The 24,520-nt window shown below is 42.6% G+C and overlaps 1 protein-coding gene across 1 annotated transcript in view; it reads right to left on the bottom strand.

Moving 5' to 3' along the window:
* PALM2AKAP2 (PALM2 and AKAP2 fusion) overlaps positions 1-24,520 on the bottom strand; it is a 267,625-nt gene that overhangs the window by 153,983 nt on the left and 89,122 nt on the right. Inside the window, exons 3-4 of the mRNA XM_058823307.1 lie at positions 3,159-3,273; positions 2,524-2,545 (exon numbers count right to left, since the gene is read on the bottom strand). Of these exons, the coding sequence (XP_058679290.1) occupies positions 2,524-2,545; positions 3,159-3,273 (137 nt within the window). The remainder of the gene's footprint in view (positions 1-2,523; positions 2,546-3,158; positions 3,274-24,520) is intronic.

Here is a 24,520-nt window from a genome sequence, read left to right as displayed (position 1 = left end):
CATTTCTGCTCTACTTTCTCTTACACAGTGATTTATGAAGGCAGTGTGTTTCTACCCTGGAAAATATAGAATTTGTGTTAATTGTGCCTGGATGATTTCAAACTCAGAGATTCTCACTGCCAAACACAGCGCTTTTTTTCCTATGAAAGCTGTGAAGGACACAGAGCATCATCTGATCAGTCACTGGTGCTCACCAGCACTTCTTCCCTTCCCTTATAGCCTTTGCTTGGACCTCTCTGGGCTCTGAACATCTTCTAGTAGTGCTTCCTGCACACTCAAAATCTCTGTCACCACAAGATTATACACAGGAACACAATAGTGAGATTAAAAAACTGTTTGTGTCACTGCATTTACAATAAAGGGACACAGAACAAGCAAACATGAGATGTATGGAACTGGGAGTCTTTCATGATGTGGCAGCAGCTGAAGAAATTGCCCAAACAGGTCATTGTTGGTTTGTGTCTGTGTTTTACACAGCCTTCCTGGGTTATCCAGGGGCTCCTACCTGTTTCCTCTGGAGAAGAGAAAGGGGAGGGGAGGGGAGGGGAGGGGAGGGGAGGGGAGGGGAGGGGAGGGGAGAGGAGAGGAGAGGAGAGGAGAGGAGAGGAGAGGAGAGGAGAGGAGAGGAGAGGAGAGGAGAGGAGAGGAGAGGAGAGGAGAGGAGAGGAGAGGAGAGGAGAGGAGAGGAGAGGAGAGGAGAGGAGAGGAGAGGAGAGGAGAGGAGAGGAGAGGAGAGGAGAGGAGAGGAGAGGAGAGGAGAGGAGAGGAGAGGAGAGGAGAGGAGAGGAGAGGAGAGGAGAGGAGAGGAGAGGAGAGGAGAGGAGAGGAGAGGAGAGGAGAGGAGAGGAGAGGAGAGGAGAGGAGAGGAGAGGAGAGGAGAGGAGAGGAGAGGAGAGGAGAGGAGAGGAGAGGAGAGGAGAGGAGAGGAGAGGAGAGGAGAGGAGAGGAGAGGAGAGGAGAGGAGAGGAGAGGAGAGGAGAGGAGAGGAGAGGAGAGGAGAGGAGGAGAGGAGAGGAGAGGGCTCTCTTTGCTTGCACAAATTGCTCTCTTCCCTCTGGCATATTTTGAAGTTCTTTGTTACCTTTCAGAAATTACAAGCTGTCCTTAATTCTGGCTCAGTCTGGAAGGAAGGGATCTACTGAAAGCAGGCAAAATCTGGAGAGCATGAGGGCTCCTTTTGAACCTAATGAAGTACTACATTGCTACATACCTTCAGGGAAACTACCACTTCATAATTGTTAGCTGGGGCTTCCTTTGGTTCCTTTGCTATTAAAGATGCGTGAAGATGCAGGATGCACCTTGCGGAGTCATAGAAGCTCCTGAGCACCTGGTTGCTAATTCCTGCAGGCACTGCTCCTATTTAAGGATCTTACTAATGACCATGGTGTACCCTGCAACCCTGCATAGGTACAAAATATTTGCAATTACCATTTTGTGGTAGTCAAATTCAAATCCTTCAGAGAGAAGGAAGAGTAAGTTGTTACAATGGAACATACTATCTGGGATTTTTTTTTTTACAATAGCATTGAACAAAAATCAATGGATTATATTGCTAGCAGGAGCAAAAATTTCTGAACTAGGTCTTTGACTTAAAAAAAGCCCTCTTTAGTAAGTAATAATAATCACCTGGAAAGACAGCTCCAAGTCAACTCAAATACTACATCATAACTTCCATTGTATCCCATTGTTTTCATGTTGGGATCATCCTACATGTTCCTCATCTACATTCACAATACAGTTGACAGCAGCTGGAGGAGGTAGTCTTAACCTCATTATTTTGTCAGTTCAAAAACATGTACTGAGACTGAGTATCTGGTGCTCATATATATCTGCAGATGCCTTAGCATGACATCCTTCCAGGGTCCTAAGGATCCTGGAGTGGCACTACAAGGGTCTCTCCAGCTTCCTGGGAACCATGCCTATTATTTGTCTACTCAGACACCTAAATTTATAGCTACACCTTGTACAGATCACACTTTGTATGACACCGAGTTAGTAAGCTAGGGATTACTTCCTCCTCATCCAGCCAAGTGAGGTTGTCCTTCTGCAAGAATCATCATGTGGAGAATATTGCTCAGCAGTGAAATAATATCTTTTTAATAGTTGTTCCTCTGTATTAGGAATAATCCTCATATAATTTAGCTGGTTATGAACAGAGCATGAGCACATACAACAGAGAAGACTGACCACAGGGAGGTGAGGAGTCTGCAGTGCAGAGCTATCACGTGCTGAAAGGGGTCAGTAACACAGAAATTGTATGTCTGCTTTAAGTTATTCATGCTGTTCTTTCCCTTTGTGTGAGCATAAGAAGAGGTGGAACTCTGCCAAAGCAATACTGTTTTACCACAACAGTGACGTTTTTGTGCTTGCATTATAGAAATACCAAAGGAAAAGGTAATGGCTCTAGCAAGAAATCAGAAACACACAATGAAGGAAACAAACCCAGTCTTTAAACCTTTGCAGCAAAGCTATAGTAACAACTCATTTAAACCCAAAGCTATAAAATAATAAAAAGGCACTTACCACCATCCTGGTGGGAGAAACTCTGTGAAGGGAAAAAACAGGATGTTTGGTTAAACCTTTAATATTTTGGGTTTAATTTGCTTTACATCTTTTTCTTTATACTAGGCTTGCTTTTATGGTTCTTTGGAAATTTTAAATGAGTATCTATGATTGCTGCTCCTTGGATTTAGGTGCCATCATAGACTGGAGGAGGGAGACAGGGTGCAACTAGATGAAGAGCTCTGCTTGTTGCAGGCTGTAATGCTTTGGAGTGGCATTTTTGGGAAATGCTACTATCTGTGGATGCCATGAGAGCAGGGAAATTTTAAATACTCTCAGCATCCTGCTGATATCTTTAAGGGGGGCTGAAATACCCCTTAAACCTCATGTGGGTTCCCTTCTGATAGGGAGACAGCCTCTGAAATTCCACTTCAAAAAAGGCTGGGATGCAAGGGAGAACCCAAAAACCCCAACCAGAATAGACCTGATGCCACTGTGTCTTTTCTAGTCTTGCTCATACTGGTTTAAGCTAGGTGCTCTGCAACTGCCCTAAATCTTTCCTTAAGTGCATTAATTATAACTACTGCTTCCAAATGGAGCTAGGAGTACACTTTGGTTTCAATCTGTGCCCAAGTGCCCCCCTTTTTTTTTAATACCTTTTGCAAGTTGTCAAAGGATTTCTCAGTCTCCTTTAGTTTCTCCAAAATTATTTGTTCTTTGGCAGATATTTGTGATTCTTCACTTTCTAATTTCTGTATTTCTTGTTCCAGTCTGTGGAAGACATACAGACATGCACATACACACAAAAATAAAATATAAAAATTAGTTAAAAATGAGAGAGAGCTTTCTAGATATTTACTGGTATTTCAAATGTCATCAGAAACAACTTTGTCTCTTATTACTCACAACTGATTTCCTAACATATGAAGGACCGATGAATTATTTGTAAAACAAACAATTTTTTTACAGGAAAAGATTATTTACAGGAAAAACAGTGATTATTTTATCCACTTCTGCAAAAGCATATACAGATGAACTAAAAATAGACTTCAGTATTCCTTCACTTCAATTCCCATAACATCTCTGATTTTTACTTTCATTTTAGAAATCACAGTGCAGGATGTAGCTATGAATATGCAGTAGTATTTAGAGGAATAAGCGTATTCTAATGTTTCCATACTCCAGACAATGAAACTGCAAATAGTTTTTGGAAACTGGCAGTCAACCAGTTGTTGTAGGCGTTTCTCTTGAACCCATATTTTGCCAACCCTCCTTTGGGATAGCTATCTGTGCTTTCTACTGTTACTGCATGACACTGGGGTCTCAGAGACTTTGTGTAATAAAATACATATACAGTTTAGAAAATAAATGTACTCTGCTAGGCAGTAAACACTCAGTACTCTCATTTTTCCTGTCAAGACTTAGCAGCTGAGACCTCACACGTTAAGATGAGTTGATTATGACTTGAAACACGCTTTTATAGAGCTCAGATTCTCCATTACTTTAACTCAAACCTCCTTTAATTGACATGATTTATGCAGATGCAGGAATATTCCCTCTTTCCTTCCACTCTGTTCCTTTTATGTGTGCCACTGTTTTTGTTTTCTCACTTTTGAAAAAAAAAAATTAAAATATATATAAAATAAGCCAAGATGAATACAGGGATAGTTATCTAAAACTTGCTTTGTCTACCAAAAGATCTGCAGCTGCTCATAGCTTGTTGAACCTTATTTCCTTGAATGGGACATACCAGCACCACCCATTACTTCCCTTACCCAGGGCTGCTTGCTCCTGCCTTTCTGCCACCACTTTTCAAGTGAACGATAAGGACACTGATCCACACTGAAGGACACATCTTTGCTCTTTTCCAGCCTTGATCAGCTCAGGAGTACACTAATGCTTGTCCAATCACAAGGCAGATAGCATAGAGAAAATGATGTAGGGAGGAGAGAAGGAGGAATTGCTTCTTTGACAGATCTGACAGGTGCAGTTTCTTATGAAATTCCTGTGTTTAAATATAGATGCAGGGCTCTAACTTTAGGCACTCACTTGAGAAATTTTTTCTCACTTTTTAATTGTATGATGATGAAAGATTTGTGGCACTTACTCATAATGCTTTTCATTAGAGGTAAGGAAAGGTATTAGAGGCTCAAGTTGTTGCAGATGGAAAAAGGCAGATTTTATTCTCCTAAAGTGTGCAAACACTTAAGAGTCTCAGAGTCATGGTGATTTGCTGAACTGCCATTAAATGTAACACCCTCAATCACTAAGTTGAAAGGGCTTAATTGCAATAATTTAAAAATGAACTGTTGAAAAGCAGTGCTTCAATCCATTTCATCTTTCCTCCAAAATAATATAAAACATAAAATATAAAAAAAAAAAAACAAAAAACTAAGTATTTCATTCTGCTTCAATGGAACAGTTTGACCCAGGATGAATATTCCCCCTCATGTTCTAATTCAGGAAGAAATTTTTCACAATATCCTCTTCTATATTGACTTTTTTATCTTGATTTTTAAAAATACCTGGTGAAGTGAAAAATTAATTTGTCACTCAGGTCAGGCATTTGCCACACTCTTGCTGAAATCAAGAACGTAGAAGTCCCCAGCTAGGTTGCCCTCTTTTCCTTCTCTATCCTTTGGAAGGATTTATAGATTCACATACATTTGTACATTGCTGTTAAAGACATTTGAAATATTCTGCTGTGCTGACTAGTGAAAACAAATTGTGTGGCTGAGTAAGTCAGGGTTTACTGGTATATTTCAGTTCTTCCCCTCTGAATCACTTAGCAGCATTTTCAGGATGCATATTCTGTAAACTAGTACAGTTTGCTTTCTATTTTATGTGGAAAGAAAAAAAATGGGAGTGTGTAGAAGACAGCAACAATAAAATACAGGGAGAGGAAAGAAACCCTTTTTTTTTCAAATGAAGTGGACATTAATTAGTAGTTTATGACAATGAAAACTGAGTACATGAGGTAACTCATTTGATGCATGGTTATAAGCAAGTAAACTCCTTGTAATTTGGGGTCATCATAAGTCACTAATTTTTTGTACACCAGCTCAGATTGGAGAAGGTCATTAATTGTTTGGTCTTGCAGAGAAAGTTTGCTTTTAACACATGCACATGTGCACTTGGACACGCACAGACAGCAACTGATTACTTTCTGACTGCTTGCTCCTTTGCTTTTCCCCTCCTGGTTCATTTCCTCAGTTTCTGCTTCCTTTGTGCCAGCCTACCCTCACCATTAAAATGAGGTGGGCAGATGAGACATTATGTTACTCTGTTTTGACAAGACATCTAGTTGTTCTGATTTTTGTTCTCAGGTTTTTTTTTTTTTGTTTTTTTCTTTGTTTGTTTGTTTGTTTGTTTTTTCTCTCTTCTTTACTTTCTTTTAGAAGGGATACTGACAACGACTTGCTGAAGAGGAAAAAGATGGAGACAGAGCTACCAGGATTTAGAAACACGGATGAAGCTGTTAGAAACAGAGAACTTCTGTGTTGCTCTGAAGAATGCATAAAACTCATCCTATCAAGGCAAATTGCCTTTTCCTCAATGAAATCATTACAGGCAGACTGAGAGTCACCCAGGCTCTATATAGAATGAAGAAAAATTGCAGGAAAAATATAGATAATTCATGAGAACATACCTGTTACATAGCACAGGGGTCATATACCAGACATTGGTACCCACAGGAGGTTGTTTTTTACATCATTGCTAAATTTATTTGACACTAATTTGTGCTCTCTAGGCCTAAGGGTTGAGCCACCCCTGCTGAGGTAACATAAATACTCAGGGTCAGAGTTTCTATGTGAACTGTTGTATATATTCTTTAGTATATACTGTGTATATTCTTAGTATATGTTGTATATATTCTTTAGTAACCACTTGGGTACCACAGAGCTCCCTGAAAAATTTGAATATAGAGTCCTCACCACTTATTTGAGCTGTCTTTTGACATATGGTCCAGCAATGCAAAAATTTAAATCATACAAACTGAAGGTTGTTTTGCATGGTTTACTTTTTTAGTGAGTTTCATATAATCAGAATTGCTCAATGGTAAGGAGAAGTGCCTGATTTTTTGGTAGTAACACACAAAAGAGTCATGTGACTTTGGTCTGAAAAATAAATGCACTACTGTCACATCTGTTTTGAGCAACATGTTGTATAATGGAGTAATAAATTAATTCAGTGTGCACATGTGCACATACATATCTACACAAAGACCTTACATTCTTCCTGTGTAAACCTGTTAAATATCAAAGAATGTCCTTTTCTTCTAGCCCAGTTTAAAAAGGATATGCCTTAATTGTCATTTGACACCTGGCAAGGAAACTTTGTAATTCCCTTGTTCCTTAGCAGACTTAGCAGATTTTGGGCTGGCCTTTGAAAGATGGCCAGTTACATAAACAACTGCAATATCTGAAGTGTTTTAGGGAAGAAAATTGCGAAAGAAAATGCAGATTCAGATAAGGCAGAAGATAAGACAGACTGTTAGTATTTCTGCTTCATTGGCCCAGGCAGCTAGCTGATGACTGAGATTTGCTAAACTGTTTCTATAAGAAGAAAATTGGGTCAGAGGGTCTGGGGTTGCTGTGGCATGGGCAAGTCATGTTTTGTTTCAGTGATTTTACTGGAGTCCTATTTTCTCAAATATCACAGAAGCAAATGGGAAATTTTGTCACTCAGAAAGCCAAATCTGCCTTGCTGCTTGTCTGTCCTGCAGCTTTCTCTAGTGGATGGCTGCCATAAGCATCCAAGAGTGTAAGAGGATTTTCAGGGGGGGCTGTTTGCATAAACTAGGAAGCCAAGTGACCTTTCTTGCCATGTTAACAGTGCTGCCCTGCTTTGAAGAAGAAGGAACCACAAACACTGAAAGGATGCTGTCTCTAGCACAGTGCATTTTGCTGTCATGTGGGCGACCCAGATTCCTCAGCTAGTAAGACTACAGGCTTCTAGGATAATAAAGGCTGTAAACGACTTTGGGAGGTCTCCAGCCCAACCTCCGATTCAAGCAGAGCCAGCCGTGATCCGGCCACGATGATCACGGCTTCTTCCAGTTGGGTCTTGAAACTCCTGAACAATGGGGGGAAAATATATTATAAGGCTACTTTCAGGCCTTCTCTTTTAGACTCTGTTGCTACCAAGACCTACAAAATCCAGACCAGAACATTACAGTACTGCAAGGGAAGGAGATGTACCAGCTTGATAAAGGAAGCCTGGTCTGTGTGTTTGGTGGGATTGTGACCTCACTGGGCACTACATGAGTGTGGACAAGGCAGCCAGGGCAGCTTTGGAGACCACCAGAGGCAGAAACAGCATATGAGTTCTCCTGAAGAGACGCAGGGATACAGACCACATGAGCTGTTAGGTAGGACAGAATACTGTATTTTAAGTGACAGTAAGGGAAGTTAAGTAGGAAGATCTAAGAGGTGAAGAGGCAGAAGGCAAGGTTTGGACCTGTGGTATGTGTACATGTGCATTTACATTTTAGCAATCAATAACCAGCAAACATTGTGCTTGGATACAGGACTCTGATTTGTGCTCTGAAGGCGCTGAAAGCACTTTCTCAGCTGAAGGATTTCCTCTGTTTCTTCTGTTTCCCACACTGAGATGTTGAAACCCACAAACCTGGCCTATAATTTTCCTCTTTGCTCAAAAGCAGAGGCTGTTCTGTCCGAGACGCCTCTCCTCGACCCCAGGAGAGACCCTGAGCATGGTTCTGTGGGGCATTCACAGAATGAACGCTGATGCTGATGCAGAGTCACACTGATTTGAACACACAAATCCAAAGTCAGCAGAACCATGCCTGAAGAAAACATCCTTCTCTATCCACCTAATTAACTCTGGCAAATACAGACTTCTAGGGATATCTACATTTGGCTTAGCAGTGTTTTGTTTTTCAGGGTAGGAGAGTAACAGCATTATAAACAGGGAGAACAGCTGCAGGTTTATGGACCAGATTCTTTAGGCTGTGCTAACTATGCATTTGGAGTTGTACCTGAGAAATGCTTATGCAATTTCTGCAGTGAAAGCAGAAATGTAATAAAAATTATGTCTGCAGCAGACACACTGGCATGTCAGTGTAAAAAAGAACATTCATCAGGACTAACAAGGAAAGTATACAAGTATTCAGAACTTGAAAGAAAAACAGGAAAGACCTAATCACAGTAAACACTTGAAGGGAAAAGGTGACGGAGGCATATGTGGAGTGGGGGATGGTTCAACTTTAACTGATTATTTTGCTATTGCTTGACTGATGCCATAAATCAAATTTATATAAAAGCCACAAATAAGACAGTAATTAGTATCAAGTCTCTCAGAGCTGAACATCATGAGGTGTTACAGACAGTATTAAAATGGCATATTCACAAGCAGAACACTGCAACAAACCCCTGATATTCACTAAATAGAGAATTAAACACCAAGTTTAGGGATAATTGTCCTTGCCTGAATGGATGAAACTGATCTCTACATTCTCTCTGTACCTTTGGATTTTCCCTTCAGGTATCTTTTGATCACACAGCAAAACCAGGAACTGAAACTTCACATGTAAGGTTCATCATCCTGGAAGTACAGTGCCTTCTGCAAAAGTTCACTGGCAAAAATGTTCCGCTCCATGGGCCTCTCATTCCCATTTCTTTTAGGGGCAGCAGGGCACCTGTTAGCTTACCCAGGTTCAGAACAACCTTGGAAAATGAACTTGCAAGGGCAAAGGGTGCCCCTGAAAGATATGTAAGTCTTTTAATCCAACATAACTGGATCCTAGTCCCGCACTTCAGCCCTTGACAAACTTCCTATTACCTGTATCAACTGTCAAGAACCAGCAACCTGTCTGTAAGCCAGCATGCCTATGAAACTGGAGCCAAAATCTACATGCCACAGCTGTGAACAGTACCCTTTGTCTGCCGTAGGGGAGGGGGAAAATCACCGAATAATCTTCAGTTTATTTTCCACTTTGGCTTAGTTTTCTTAGCAAACAGCAGCAGTTGTTGCTGAAGCCAATAGGAGCATTTGTGGATGCCACTCTGTATCAACACTCAGCCAGTGCTGATGGCAAAAAACTGCTTGATTTCAGATCTGTTGCAGGCTGAAATGGGATTTCAGAGTTGAGTAATTCAATGCCTCTTAGTTTAGTCTTTTTGCAGTGCTCATCCTTTTTTGAACAGCTCACTTTCAAAGAGGAAAGCCGGCAGGGCATATCTTACAATTTTGGACAGGCCATTGTTTACAGAGTGCAGCTGAAATTCAAGAACCGCAAACTTAATTAACATCTTTGAAAAGGCAAACCCTCCATGACTTGAAAAACTGGGAATCCCTCATTGCCAACCAGGGCTTGGATATGAGATTCAGGCATGATGCTGAATGAGTTGCTCTGGTAGTCCACATCAATTTTGCTGAACACAGGAGAAGAGAAACAATGGAAAAAGCCCTCCACCTGGAAAAAGCTGCATCCCAGCACCACCTGAGGAACTTGAGAAGTAAAACTCCACAATTCACTTTGCTATTTGAGGTAATTGTGTATTCACACATACACAGAGAGAGCAGTATAATGATATTCTGCATCTGCCTAGTGTAGGATGAAGTTAATCCATGCTAGACAAACCAAGGCGACCAAGTCAAGCATTGGCCACAGGACTTACAGGACTTCTTGTGCTAAGCACGATGAAGTGGAAAACACAACAACCATTACTTTGATTTAACTCCTACAATGTTGCCTGCTCTGGATGTAGAAGACTTAATGTAATGCAAGTTTTTTGATCTGGAATTGAAGAAGTTATACAGTTGAGCCCCTTTCCTTGCCAAATCAACAACGCTTGCATATTAACTTTGCCAATCAGGTTTGCCTCTCAAATATGGGAACCCTCAGCACTCTGGTGTGGCTCTTCCTCTAACTTTCTCTCCTTAAAATGCTATCTCAACCTGGTATGATTTCCTTATATCACTGTAGCACCTAACTTTTTGCCCTCATGGCACTTACAGCCTACACTTGTTTTTGGACTTTTACCAGTGTAAATCTTTCTAAGCTCAGTTCTTCCAGTATTCTGGAAGAGAAATGTTACCAGCCTGGGTGAGACTGCAACCTTAAAAACTTCCCACTGACTCAGGAGGTGGCAGATCACTGACTGGAAATCAGTGAATCACTATGCCTTGGATGCTTGCCCTTAGAGCAGAGGAGTACATGGCTTGACCCTCCTTTGGGAACAGAGTGGGAAAAAAGTTTAAAAAAAGACCTGTTCTGAACCCAGTCCAGTGGCTGGTGATCAAAGAGGTGAAAGAGCAGAGTCTACTTATTTTCTCTGTGTGCTTATAACAGTGTTTGGACCAGGATGCTCCTGTTTGTGCTCCTGACCAGGCTCCAGATAGAATCTGGCAGATCTGACCAAGTCCCTGATCAGTCGAGTAAACACCCTGATACCTTAACCTGCCCTGGTAGCATCTGGCTCCTGAGTCATCCAGCCTCTGGACCACTTGTATTTAAAAGAAATGGCACAAATGTTCAGGTTTCTTGGCCCAGCCAGGTAAGAGAAAAATGATTATTTAGGTTCTTCCTGGTGAAGGTGGGTTTTCTCTCTTCTCTTTACCATTACTCTCATTTTCTTCTTTCTTCCCAGATCCAGGCCTCCTGGCTCTGGAGCTTCACAGGCCAGTGTCCAAAATATTAAGGCAAACGAAGTAAGAGCCACAACTGATAAAAAATGCTTGACCTGCACAGAACCAGCCATGCAGATCTTTGTGTCTAGACAGACAGATTGTCACATCAGAAAACAGACATACATTGCAAGTACAGAGATGCATCATCTGTAGTTAATTGTGTGGCACTCACTGGGATGTCAGGAGAAAGGCAAGGAAGATAAAATAGCCATTTGAGGGAGGATACACGCTATACTTTGCAATTGAAAGGTGAAGGTACAACGACTCAGGAAAGACACGGAATCCTGCAGGAACCTGCTTGCTTTCCCATGGCTTTAAGTAAAATTGGCAGGACGAGCACCAGGACAGATGTCCTGGGATGTCTGAGAACACACAAGAGTGCAAGGGACTACCATTCCAGTGTAGCTTTCAGTCATTATATTTTCTTGTGCTGCAAGATGTGGTCCAGGCGAAGGAGGGTTGCAAGCACAATTTTCCCCAGCACAGAGTCCCTGTGCACAGCAGAATGCACCCAGAAACTTAAAAAGCAACACAGGTGTGGCCAGCCCTGTTGTTGGCTTGCAGCAGCTATGCACATGAAATTCGTTTAGGTTCAGCAACAGATGCCAGCAGTTCAGCTGTACAGTTGTTTATTTATATCTTGGGAGAGATCCAAGAAATAGAGGGAGAGCAATTGGGGGATGACAGCTGAGTGCTCATTCTTGCATTGTGCACCAGTGCTAGCTGCTGCAGTTACCCAAGGTTAGTGCAGATGTCCAACCAAAATTAATGCATGACCTTATGCAGTACCCACACTGCAAGATGCAAGGAAGGAGGATGTTTTTTCTGCAAATTCTGAACATACTGATATACTGGAGATGCACATAGAGTTACCTAGAAGCATTTACAGGCAGGAGGCCTGGAAAAACTCCATCAGCTTCTTAAATGAAGGGAAATTAAACAAAAAAACAAGACAAAGTATTTTTTCTGAAGAGATTTCAGCCTCCCATGTGCAAACTAGGAATGTGCCTTTTGTATCTGATTTACAGTGTCAGATGAGAAATGAGCTGCTAAGGCTCATTGGGTGCTCAGGACAGAACATGAACATGGCAAAGATGTCCGGCAGAAAATAAACTGAGGGTGCTGGTCACCCACCCATCTGAACCCACCTGGTCAACAGCCATCTGAACATGAGCCAGCAGCGTGCCCAGAAAGCCAACATTGTCAATGGCATCCTGGTCAGCAGGCCCAGGCCCAGGGCAGTGGCTCTCCCCCTCTCCTTGGCACTGATGAGGCTGCACCTCAAGTCCTGTGCTGAGTTTTGAGCCCCTCACTCCAAGATAGACATCGAGTTGCTGGAGTGTGTCCAGAGAAGGGCAGCAAAGATGGGGAAGACTCTAGAAGGAGGCTCAGGGAAGACCTCACTGCTCTATACAACCACCTGAAAGGATGTTAGAGTGGAGACCAGTCTCTTCTCCCAGGTATTAAGTGACAAGGCAAGAGGAAATGTCCTCATATTGTGCCAGAGGAGGTTTAGATAGGATATTAGGGAAAATATTCTTCACTGAAAGGGCTGCCAAGCATTGGAACAGGCTGACCACAGAAGTAGTGCATGCACTGCTTCTGGGAGAGTACAAAAGACATGGTGCTTAGGGACATAATTCTGAAGGGGCTACAGCAGAAATGCCATAAAATTCTGCAAGCTCAGAGTGCAGGCAGTGCTGCATTGAAAAGCAGAACACATGGGAGACTGGTTTTAAAGGAAACGTTGTTAACCAGGGCTGGAGATGGTACCTTGTCTCCTGTCTGGACCTCAGGTCTCTGCAGCTTTTTCCTCAACTATCAGTTTTGTCTGCCTGTGAGACCTGGGGAGGTGCTTTCTGTGCTCCCGTCTGTTCTCTGCAGGGAGCTGACGAGGGTCATGCACAGCAATTCCTGCAGAGTCCTGCTTCTCAGCATGGGCTGCTGCAGCGAAGGGCAGGGGCAAAGGCCACAGCACAAGAGTTGTGCCTGGCAGAACCCAAGAGCACACCTAGAGCAAAGGACAAACTTTTTCCTGGTACAGGCTTCTTTCCTTTCTGCCTCCCCTTCCCTTTCTCTCCCCTCCCCTCCTTCTTTTCTTCCTTAAATTCCTTCAGAGGTTATTTCCACTCAAACTTCTGCTGAGTCCTTTTTTCTGTTTAGACAGAGCACTGCCTCCATCCAAAGTCAGAGGCAGCATGTTTTCTATTGCAGGGAATGAGGACTACACTCCTAGCAGAATTCCCATTTTGAGCTATTTGGGAATCCCTCCCTGCCCCCACCATGTTTAACATTTAGCAGTATAGAAGCACATGCAAGTGAGTCTTTTATATGGCAATGAAAAGATGTTGCAGTTACTAACAAAAAAGCAGGGTTGGCAACAGCAATCATGGGCCATGGCTATCTATTTGCATACTTGCTGTAGTCTCCAGCAAATAATTTTGCCTCCATTCCACCATCTTGATCCAATACATTTTGCCAATACAATAGAGCCCAACTGTACTTCAGACCATGCTTATCCTTAGTAGATGCCTTAGCTGATATTATTAATTATATTCACTGTGAGATTTCCATGATTTTGGTTTGACTTGAGTCGTATTTGCTGCTAAGAACTGCATGGACTGTGTAACAGACTTCTGGTGCAAACAAGGGATTATCAGTTTGCTTCCTGTTGTGGTGGCTAAAAAGGACTGTTTCAAGGAAAATGGTGCTTACAAGCTTACTTGTTGGTGCAAAAAGCATTGCCCAGCATCCAGCATTCTGACCTGAAGTATACCATGTGATTGACTGAATTTAGTCTGAGAACAGTATTAAAAATGAAAATGAACCCCAGAAAATTAATGGAAATCCAATCAAGGTTTTATAACGGTGGGATTATTCTGCTCTCCTGTGGCTATTAAAGCACAACTACCATAAAAAGCTGCAACTGACAGGGATCCCATCTGCCTCCCTTTGACATTTTTGGACATACTTTTCCTTGCCTTTTGTGCTGTGCTTTAGTCACGACTGCCTCAACCTGTAAATGCCCTCAGCAGTCCTTGACAAAGGAACTAGATGGAATGTGCAGCTGACAGTCAGTATGCGTCAGGCACTGAACTTTATTAGGTCCCTTTAAAAATTCCCCATATTACATGACCTTCAAAAATACACAGATCCATTCCCCCGCACTGCTTGCCAATAGGGACAGAAAAAGGAAGGGGAACACCCAGTAGGAGCTGTAACTTGTTTTGTTTGTTCCTTGATACAAACAATTTCTTGGATCTGGGCTTTGCAAATCTGTCCTCTGCTGTCATCCACTTACAGGAACTCACAGTTCATTTTTCCAGGGTGAAGGCTGATGTGAGGCAAGGAACATGCCCCATGGGAATGGATGGACTTTACACTGGGAGCAGTGAGAGATGCATCAAGCTGCTGCCACCCTGAGCATGATGACTGCAGCATCCTGATCCTGCTTCCTCCATCTGATCTACCTCAGGGCTTTTCTGTTGTGCTTGTTTATTAATTAGTGCTGGGCAGCAAACATCATCCCCATGTCCCAGAAAGCCACTGGAACAAACACAGCTTCACTGTGGAGAGGCTTTGCCCTGGTGGGGTAGCTCCAAGGTTATCCAAAGTGCTCCTGCTGAGGGAAATCAAGCCAATCAGGAAGCCCCCAGAAACTTGGGCTGTGTTTGGTTTGTTGTTTCCACCCTTAGACATTTCCTGCTATTGTTCTTGTCATTTTCTTTGAGTGTTCACTGGGCTGGTGGGTGGTGCTGCTACTACCGGCAGGGGAGGCCTCTGGTCCTCTTGGGCACATGGAGAGCTCTGTGCCATTCCGTTCACAGACTCCCAGCACTAATTTCTGGCATTCAAGGTCAGGGAAGGTGGACCTGTGGCAGTAACTCCATCTCAATGTGCAAAGCACAGTTCCTTTTCCCATTGGCTGTTCTCAGCTGGGCAAGAATGAAATCATACCATAAAATGATGAATGAATTCCAGCTCAAGACATCGCTTACCACCCCTGGTGAAGGAGAAGGTGGGTGAATAGGTGAAAGCAGCAAGTCCACAGCATCCTGGGATCTATACAGAGAGCTGTGGAAATACTGGCTATACGTTGAACATGAATGGCTCTAGTTTTATCTCTGTCACACAGAGCCTGGCTTTCACTTTCCAAGGATGCAGGATTTCATCTGCAATAATCTAACACCACCACAGCACTAGAGGACCAGAAGAGGTATAACTATCCAGGCCTTCTCACACAACGCCTGTATCTCATTTTTTAACTCTCTGAAGCTCATGATTATTTTTTTATTTCAGATGCCTCTCACAAGTATCTACCTGCAGCATGAAGGACAAAAGACCTGGATGCTGCACTCCTTTGGGTGCTGTTTCAGTCTTAACTGGAAATCACAGCTTACCAGTTCCTATAACATCCCAACTAGTCAGGTAATCATGAGCACATCTTTGGATTTCATGTACAATCTAAGACAACTTTCTGTGCTGTGGACACATTGTAAGACTGAGTTTGTTCTTGGACAGCATCTATAGATCTGCAGAGAGATCCCTGGAAGTGTGATGTTATTGCTGAACTGTAGTGGTGAATAGAGCCAGCTACAGAACTGTGTGAATGAAGAAATGAGTGGGAATAATTGCTTTGATCTTACATGAGGCTTCCGTTTCCAGCCCTGTGCTCCACATTACCTAACACCAGCCCGACCTGAGTCATTGCTATCTGAACCATCACAGTACTGGAGCTCAAGTGAAAATAAAAAGGAGATCATGTTCAATAATATGACAATGCTTTTCTAGTCCCCCTTGCTGGCTCATGAAAACTTGGAATGAAGTACAGTTTTAACAGTGGAATGTTGAAAAGTTTGCCTTGACTTTGTGCTGCATGTTTGTGGTAGGAGTCAGCTGATGACTTCCTGCCTGCGTGGGTCTCAGAGGGGTGAAATTCTTGACCCCAGACTTCCCAAGAGCTGCAGAGCTTCGGAATCAGGATAACGCAGACATCTGGGCTGATTTGGTTCAGTGGCACAAAAAGCAGTCAGTAGAGTATCTGTAGAATGGGATGGGTTTTAAAAGGGTTACAAATCTTTCTTTTTAAGAGAACTTCTAAAACTGTGCCAGGGTCCATGTTTTGATGGCTGACCTCAAGCTGATCATAGCAGGGAGATGGCACAGGACTGCCTTTCTAAGGGTAAATATCACAGAAGAGAACCTCAAAGCACCTAAAAGTGTGGTAACCCCCTACTTCCTAATAAATTACTTTGCAGTTGGTTCATTATCCTTTCTGCAGCGAGCTGAAGAAAGCCAAGTATAGCCTGATGGGCTTCTGGCTGTGATCCCAGGGCTAGCTGGTCATGAGAAGCTAGCACACTTCCTGTGGTTTCAGTGAATCCCAGGACTATGATGAACCTCCCTCACACAGCTCTCCTTGACTGTGCAAACCATCTCTATGCTTGAAATGATGGTATTGAGGGATGGGCTAGCAAGGGGAGATGGCCCATGTCACATCTCTGGAAATTCCTGCTATGTAACTTGAGAAAAGAGGCTAAAATTTTGCAGGGATTTCCTAAAGTCTAAGTGGTTAATTTGGTCTGGTTTTGAGTCTCTCAGTCTTCCTCATGCTCCAGGGATCCTGGACGGGAGAAAACCTCTGTGGAGTTTTGGCAAAACCATGAACATTCTTGGTCTTACATGTACAATTGACCCCCTTTTCTCTTTTCTGTGCCTACTATGCTTTTTATGTTGGTATTTGAACAAGGCACTCAAGTAAAGGAAGTTCTTCAAAGAATGGGTAATAATAAATAGGAGACCATTGCAAAAATCTGCTTTACAGCACTGACAGATAATTTTAATTTGCTTTGTCTAAAACATGAGATCAAGGGCAAAGATTTCACAGATGTCCATAGTATTGGGAAGACTGGGGCCCATTTCCCAGTTTACTTCATATAGGCAAGTGTGCACACACTCAGGACATGGGAAGTTAAGAAATTACTGACCAGTTGCAGGTTGCAGGAGATACCTGTAGGTGCCATCCAAGATGTACAAAAACAGCTTAAAAGTGGAAAAGTTCTTAAAAGCTTGTCTCCTGTGATATCCATGCCAATTGGTGTATAGTTATGAACACTTCTCCAGATTTATTGTTTGAACATTCATTATCTATGAACATTTATAGTTGAAGCAATCAGGCAGTGGATGAAAGAGCAGTACTCAAAGCCTTGAGTTTAAACAAGAGGTATCAAACTGTGGGAGTATATGTAGTTCCAGGGCTTTGAATAGATGAACACTCAGATGTAAGCCAATGTTGAAGTGTATCTCTAACTCAAAACTTAAAGAGTAATCACATTAATGTGACAGCTCAAAATTAGGAAAATTGTTCTGGTGCTTTGGAACGGACAGACTGAAAATAAAATCAAACTAAAAAGGCCTTATTTGAAAAATGGCATAAAAACTGAGAACAACAACAATATTCTGGGTGCTGGAATGCTATTGACTGTGTTATGTCTACCACCAGACAAGGGCAGTTGGAAGTGCAGGCTGTCAAGATGACTGGCCAAAGGGCTGGCTGGTTAGTCACTAAGTGCCAGATGGACACCACCAACTGTCTAAATTATTTCTCCCTCATTTGTAATTGGCTTCACTTGTGGCTGAGCTCCCTGGCTCTGCCTGCAGTTCTCAGGTCTGCTGTTGGCAGCTGCCTTGGTATACACTCTGCAGGCAGTGTGCAAGCTCCTGTCAGCACGACAGTCCCTGAAGGAGCTGTGGGTTTTCTGGTCATGCTCTCCTCTAACAAATTATGCCTCATTTGTGGTGTGGAACATCCACGTCACCATTTCATTCCACCCTCCTTAATTTTTTTTTCCGCCCACTTCTCATTTTCATGCCAGCTATTGCAATCAGTTACGAAGAGACATTTTCTGATATTGGTACAGGACTGCTGATATTTTCCACCTTATGCTATTTTAAGACTGGCAAGTAGGACCATGTAAAGATGCTGCTTTGTGCCAAAAGCAGCTGTGCCTTTAAGCATCTCTGGCTTCTCCCTTGTGATCCAAATCCACACTGAATGGTCTTGTGGCCTTCTGGCCACAGAACTGTTCTGGTCTCTGCTCATTGCCCCGCTGTGTGCCTCCTGTTATGTGTTTGGGACTTATAGCATCAAGACCAAGAAATCCTCTTAACAGAAAGTCCTCCTGCATTTACACACTTCTGTCTTCTTCATTGATAAGTCTTTGGGAAGTACCAAAGTCTCAAGGCCAAGAAGTCCTTAAAAAAACTGCTGGGAAACAAGTGAATGATGTTATGCCGAGTTCAAAAAGTTCTGCACAGATTGCTTTGTAAAAGACACAAACCCCAGTTTAGAAGGTGAAACTGAAGCTGCCTGATTCAGGCTACTTTTGGATGGCTTGACATTTGAACCTAAAAGTGACAGGAGAATATACTGGCCCTCATATAGGTGGTTGTTGCAAAGAGCTCAGAGGTGTTGCAGAGGATGGCTCCTGCCTGGCCCTGAAGCACAAGCACAACTCTCATTATCATTCTGTCTATGACTGTCTCAGAGGGGTGTCATTGAGATAGAAAGTAGAAATTTTTTTCAAAGGTACTAGGCAGACTGCCTTGCCACTGTTTTCTAGGTACTACAGTCTGCTGGGAAAGAAAGCAGAGGGGTCCTACTGCTTTTGAACAGGTCAATACAATTGAAAATGTCAAAATGTCCAACATTCAGTAGAAAAAAGATGCAGAAAAGGATGAGAATGGTTTTTGCCAACAGCACACCAGCAAAAGGTGGGAAGACCTGAAGAGCTATGTTCAGTTTATCATGTCTGTGCATATGATGTAGGTAATCGTGGATAGGTAATTTTCACCCAAAAATAAGTCTAGCTGTTGGATCTTGTCCAGCTAACCTCTCAGCCAAGAACCAGCAGATGAATATAGCCACTAAATATCCAGTGAAAGTGGCTGAAGTTGTGCTTTACCCCACATTTGCAGAAGGCTGCTGGTGGACCACAGTCCATTATCATGGCTCATCTAGGTGATGCAATCTGCTGATCTGACTGTGTGTTTGAGCCCTTCTTTTCTTTCTGTTTCCAACTCCCCTCACTGAAATCAGTACTGTAGTAAATACCCGCTCAATAGCAGTGCTCTCAAAAACTGTGGCCAGGGAGACCAAAAGAATACTGCAGACAAATGCAACTTTTTCTTACAGGTTGCTAAATATCCAGTACCTTTTGTACACCTATTTATCTTTTCTCATTTCCCCTTACCCCTCCCTCATGCTCTTCCCACAGCAAGATTTTGTGGAGTCACACATCACCGTGTAGGAAATGCTTGTTTAGCAGAGTTTTTTTCCCTAATATGTGTAATACAACAAACCTTCAGACAGACATGTTAAATATACATCCACGGATGCAGGGAGCATGGCAGAAAGGCACCAAATGTTAAAATTGAAGCTTGTGCTCCTGCATCACCTTGTACTGTTATGGTATATTTTTATTATGAAGGTCACATACTAGCTTTCTTTTCTGCTTCCCATTCCTGCTGCATGCTGTGTGGCTTGCTTTGATAATTGGAAATTGCTCTACAAACCACCTGCCACGGCCCAGAAGACAGCAAAAGACCTACCATAGCAGCAAAGAATCAAAAAGAGGGATCCAGGTCCAGATAGTAAAAGAAAAAGAAGGGAATATAATAATTAAAATGTCCCTACCATTACACGCATAACCAGAATTTACAAGAAGGGAGTGCTGGAGGAAGAGGTTCTCTGCAGTGTATGAGGCCATCTAGCGAGCTCAGGCATTGTAACAGCTCAGCTTTTTCCAAGGCATTTTGTAGTGCTTGTCCCCAACAGAACCCTTCACATGCCAGCTGTCAGCCAGGTATGCACATGGATACTTCAACAATGTTCTTCACTGCAAGGTGAAAGGGGAAAAAAACTCTGCAGGAGAGGAGAGAGCGACAACAGAAAGGATGCAGCAGATGTCAGGGAGCTTGGCATGTGGGTTTTTATGGGAAGTTAGAAATTCAGTGGCAGTGGAAGGGCAACATGGTGTGCAACTTTTCACTGAATCCTGTCCTCAGCTGCACAGTTGGGGATGACAAGGGGAACTACTCAGCTGCGGAGGGCACAGCAGCAACTGGGGTGCTGAGAAACCTTGCCAGGAGCTGTGAGATATAGGGTGCTCACTATTATGGGGTGTCACCCCTGACAAAAAACTACTGAGAGTCAAGGAAATGGGAAAGTGATGTGCTCAAATAATTTTAAGTTCTCAGAGAACCGATGCTTGTGTTTTATATGATACTAGACTGGCAGTCCGGGAAGGGAAGCTGCTGCAGTGCAAAGTATCATACCTACCAAGTCCTGTCCTGGTGCTTTGCCTCCAAGCAGACCAGACTGGCTGCCTGGGGATGAACACATGAACAACTGCACTGCCCATCCACTCCTCTGCATCCCACATGAGGCTGCCAGGTTATGAGAGCAACAATAAATAACTGGGATTTTTGACAGCTTTTTGTGGCTGTTCAGAGAGCCCTTGAACATACCGGAACCCAAATCTGACTCCAAAACCCACAACCATTGTCACACTGTCCAGGTACAAACTACGATTGCTCAGCTCAGGGTGTAATGTTGGAGAGTGTGAGCACAGGATGGTATTTATTTCAACATTTCAGGTGCCAGCATGTGATTCCTGCTTCTGCAGCAACGTTTTTGACTTTCAGCATAGGCACAAGTGTTTATAGCAAGTTTGTCCTGTTGCATTAGAAGTAGCTTAGAAAAATGGAAGGAAAAGACTGGAAGATCCTCACCTAGTAAACATTAGTTTAATCTCATGAAATGTTGGGAGCTGGGTGAACACACGGTCCACCAGTTTTTCTGTCTTTAGATGACTGAATACATTCACTTTCTTATCTTTGAAAAATTGTTTGACCTGCTTGGACCTTCCTCAGTGGAGAACTCTACATGTACATCAGTTTGTCTCTGAAAGAGCTACACATCTGGAGCTTGGTAATTGTAATAATGACAAACTGTTCCACATTGTCCTGAACTGTCACTGAAGCCTTGATCTCTAAATTTTAGGACACCAAATTAGTTTCAAGTATGAAATTATTAGTGCCTGTGCAAATAAGCATGCACAGCTGGAAACCTTTGGTATTTCAATAAATTTGTATGTGTCTACACAGGCTACAGACAGGAGAAATAAAATATAATTAGCTTTGTAGCAGTGCCATCCAGTAAATACAGTAGCAGCATTGCTACTAACAGACCCCAAGCTTTGTGATAGCTTTGTAAGCTTTGGGACTTGTCATGTCCCTCTGCACTTGCCCCCTTTGTCTTCTGCACGTCTGCATAACTCTGTGGTGTAGCTGTGATCTACAGACAGCGGTGCCAAGCAGTTTGTTCTGTGGAAGGAATTGCATATGAAGCCACTGATGTCATTCCACGCAGAGGAACATGGGCTTGGTGCCACAGCTGAAGCCTGGAAAGAGAGATGCAGTGAACTGTGAGCAGGAGGATGGGGTAGGATGATGACACAGGCAATGAGCACGTTCACAGTGGTCAGATAAAGACCTAGAGCTGGATAAAACAGCTCTAGGAGCAGCAAGGAGGGAGAGCAAAGAACGAGTCTCAAAAGAAGCACGGCCTGCAGGTGAAGGCAGGTGACTGCTCCTTTGCACCTGAGTGCCACATCCAGCTCTGTGGGCTGCAGCTCCAGAAGGATGGGTACCTGCTGGAGCCAGCCCAGTGGAGGGCCACGGAAATAATCAGTGGTATGGAACATCAGCCCTATGAGGAGGAGCTGAGAGAGCTATGGTTGCTCAGCCTGGAAAAGAAAAGGCTCTTGGTGGACCCTGCCTTCCAGTTTCTAAGGGAGGTTTGTCAGAAAGATGGGGACAGACGGACAGACTTTTTTCAAAGTTGGGCTCATATCCATAGGACAGGGACAAACTAGAAGAGGGTACTTTTAATATAGATATAAGGAAGAGTTTTTTGTTATGGTGTGGATAGAGAGAAACTGGAATGTTGCAGTGTGTTGTAAACTTCCTTCCCCAGGTGTGCCTATACCTCTCTCCCTTCCCCCTTGCCCCCATGTTGAGTGAGTCCTGTCAATCAGGCTTAACATTCCAGCAAGGCGTCGTGTGGTTGGTCAAGTTCAAAGGATGCCCCTCAGGCCCAGGGGTCATTGGCCTGTCTGGGTGTCATCTTCCCCTGAGACCCCGCCCCTCTCACCTGGTTGGTAGCTCACCTGTACCTCCCCTCCCCCTGTCCCTGAGCTTAAAAGGTGAATCAGACCATGCGGCCGGGATTCTGTTGGAGCTTTTGCTCACGTTCAGACCTCTGTAACCATGGAATAAACCTCTGGAAATAACCCTCCAGCAGAAACCATCTCCTTTTTCTCTTCACCATTGCCTGAAGCCATTCCTCCTGAGGTAAACGGGGTTCCTAACAAGCCTGGACTTGTTCAGTGCCCAGCTGCAATCTCCAGCAAGCCAAGGTGTCTCTGGGGTGATACACCGCAGTTGCTGCCTTTGGCCCAGCACCAAGGGTCAGACTGGCCCAGGCACAATCTAACTGGTAATATTGGGAGCCATATTCCAATACTGGAACAGAGTTTCAAGAGGATCTGTGGGTGCCTCATCATTCTAAGTGTTCAAAGCCAGGCTGGATGGAGCTCTGAGAAATCTGACCTAAGGTGAAGATGTCATTGCTTATTGCAGGGGGGTTTGGAGTGGATGACTCTCAAAGGTCCCTTTCAACACAAATAATTCTGTGCTTTCATTATTCTATCTAACATATGCAATACATACATAGCAGATTTGACACGGAATTACAGACCCATGAAGAAAGACCAAGGTATTAAGGCTGTTAGAAAAAAAAATAATAATTGCTTCAAGTGGACTCCAAATTGGGGAAAAGTAAACCAGCAATGTCTACATCACATTCCCCCTGGAAAATGAAAGAAACCCTCACAATCAGCATATTTACCTTAATGAAGAGTCTGAGATGCTGATAACTTGACATATATTTTAACTATGTTTGTGATGGATCCAGAGAGGTTGTGGAAGAGTAACTCTAAGAATAGAGAAAAGGGCAGGTGCTAGGAGACATGTAGCTATTACTCTGCAGACTTTTTATGTAATACTGTTTTTCTTTCTCCTCCTATAATATTTTGACTGATATTAAAACCAAGTCAGTAATTAGATTGGTAAGATTTGGTTTACCTTAACAACAAAGTTTTGGCTTTGCATAAAAAGCCTGCTTATTTTTCATCCTGACAATTAACTGAGTGCAAGTACATTACATTGTAGATGGAAGATGGATGCCTAGCTATTTCCCAGCTCAGTGCTTTATGCACTATACTGTCTTTCCTGTCATTTTTTTCTTTGTGGTTTTTTGCTTTTATTTTTGGTTTTTTGTTTAATTTTCATTTTTGTTTTCCTTTTCTTTCTTTCAGGTGGACTTTGGGTAGCATATTTAGAAGAATCTATTTTCAAGGGATGATTTATCCACAGCTAATTTAAGACAAAAATAATTTTCTAGACCCTAGATTTTTAAAAAGTTCCCAAATGCTGTAACAATACAACAGCATGTGTGAGTTTAATGTTACTGAATGTGGCAGCACCCATTATTTCAGACTACAGGAGAAAGACCAGACCAACCTGAACACTGGCTTCCTGTGTCTAGGTCTAAACTAGAGTACTAGGGAATGGTGCAGGCAAATGCCAGTGGGTAGGGGAGGAAACTAGTGGGCATTGAATAAAAAACCAGAAAGCTTTTCAAGAGAGAGCCAAAATAGAGCTTTTTAGCTATAGTTCACTTAAAAATGCTTGTTGCATTTAATAGATTCTATTCTTTTAAAATAATGGTTCCCTGTACTTTCACTTCCAAAATTACCATAGTTTTTTAGAAAAACAAGGTATTTTGTAACTCTAAAGTTAAGCATTAAAATATAACATCTCAGAGTTAAAAAAAGTCCATTTTTTCTCTCCATTGAATTTAGCAGATTATTTTGCTGTACCCTTTTTAATATTATGGAAAAAAATGGCTTTGCTTGAATTAAAAGTTCTCATTTCCTGCTCCTTACAGCATCCTCAGTCTAAGGGAGCGTGTTATACAGATGTGAGACTTTCAGGTGTGCCAACTCATACAGAAAGGCTATGTCATTTTTAAAAATAACATCAGGGTGATATTTCAACACCTGAGGCAACATGGGGAGGCACCAAAAATTTCTTAAAGAGGTTTTCCTCACATAGAGATTCACTGTTATATCCTTGTTATTATGGTAGCACTTGTGACACGAAAGAAACTTTCTAGTACTTCATGTTCTATTCAAACATTTCTAGTATATAAAAGAATGCATCTTTTGAAACATTGCCA

This window comes from Ammospiza caudacuta, chromosome Z, assembly GCF_027887145.1.
Source record: "Ammospiza caudacuta isolate bAmmCau1 chromosome Z, bAmmCau1.pri, whole genome shotgun sequence".
Lineage (NCBI taxonomy): Eukaryota > Metazoa > Chordata > Aves > Passeriformes > Passerellidae > Ammospiza > Ammospiza caudacuta.
This window is presented reverse-complemented; position numbering and strand designations above follow the sequence as displayed.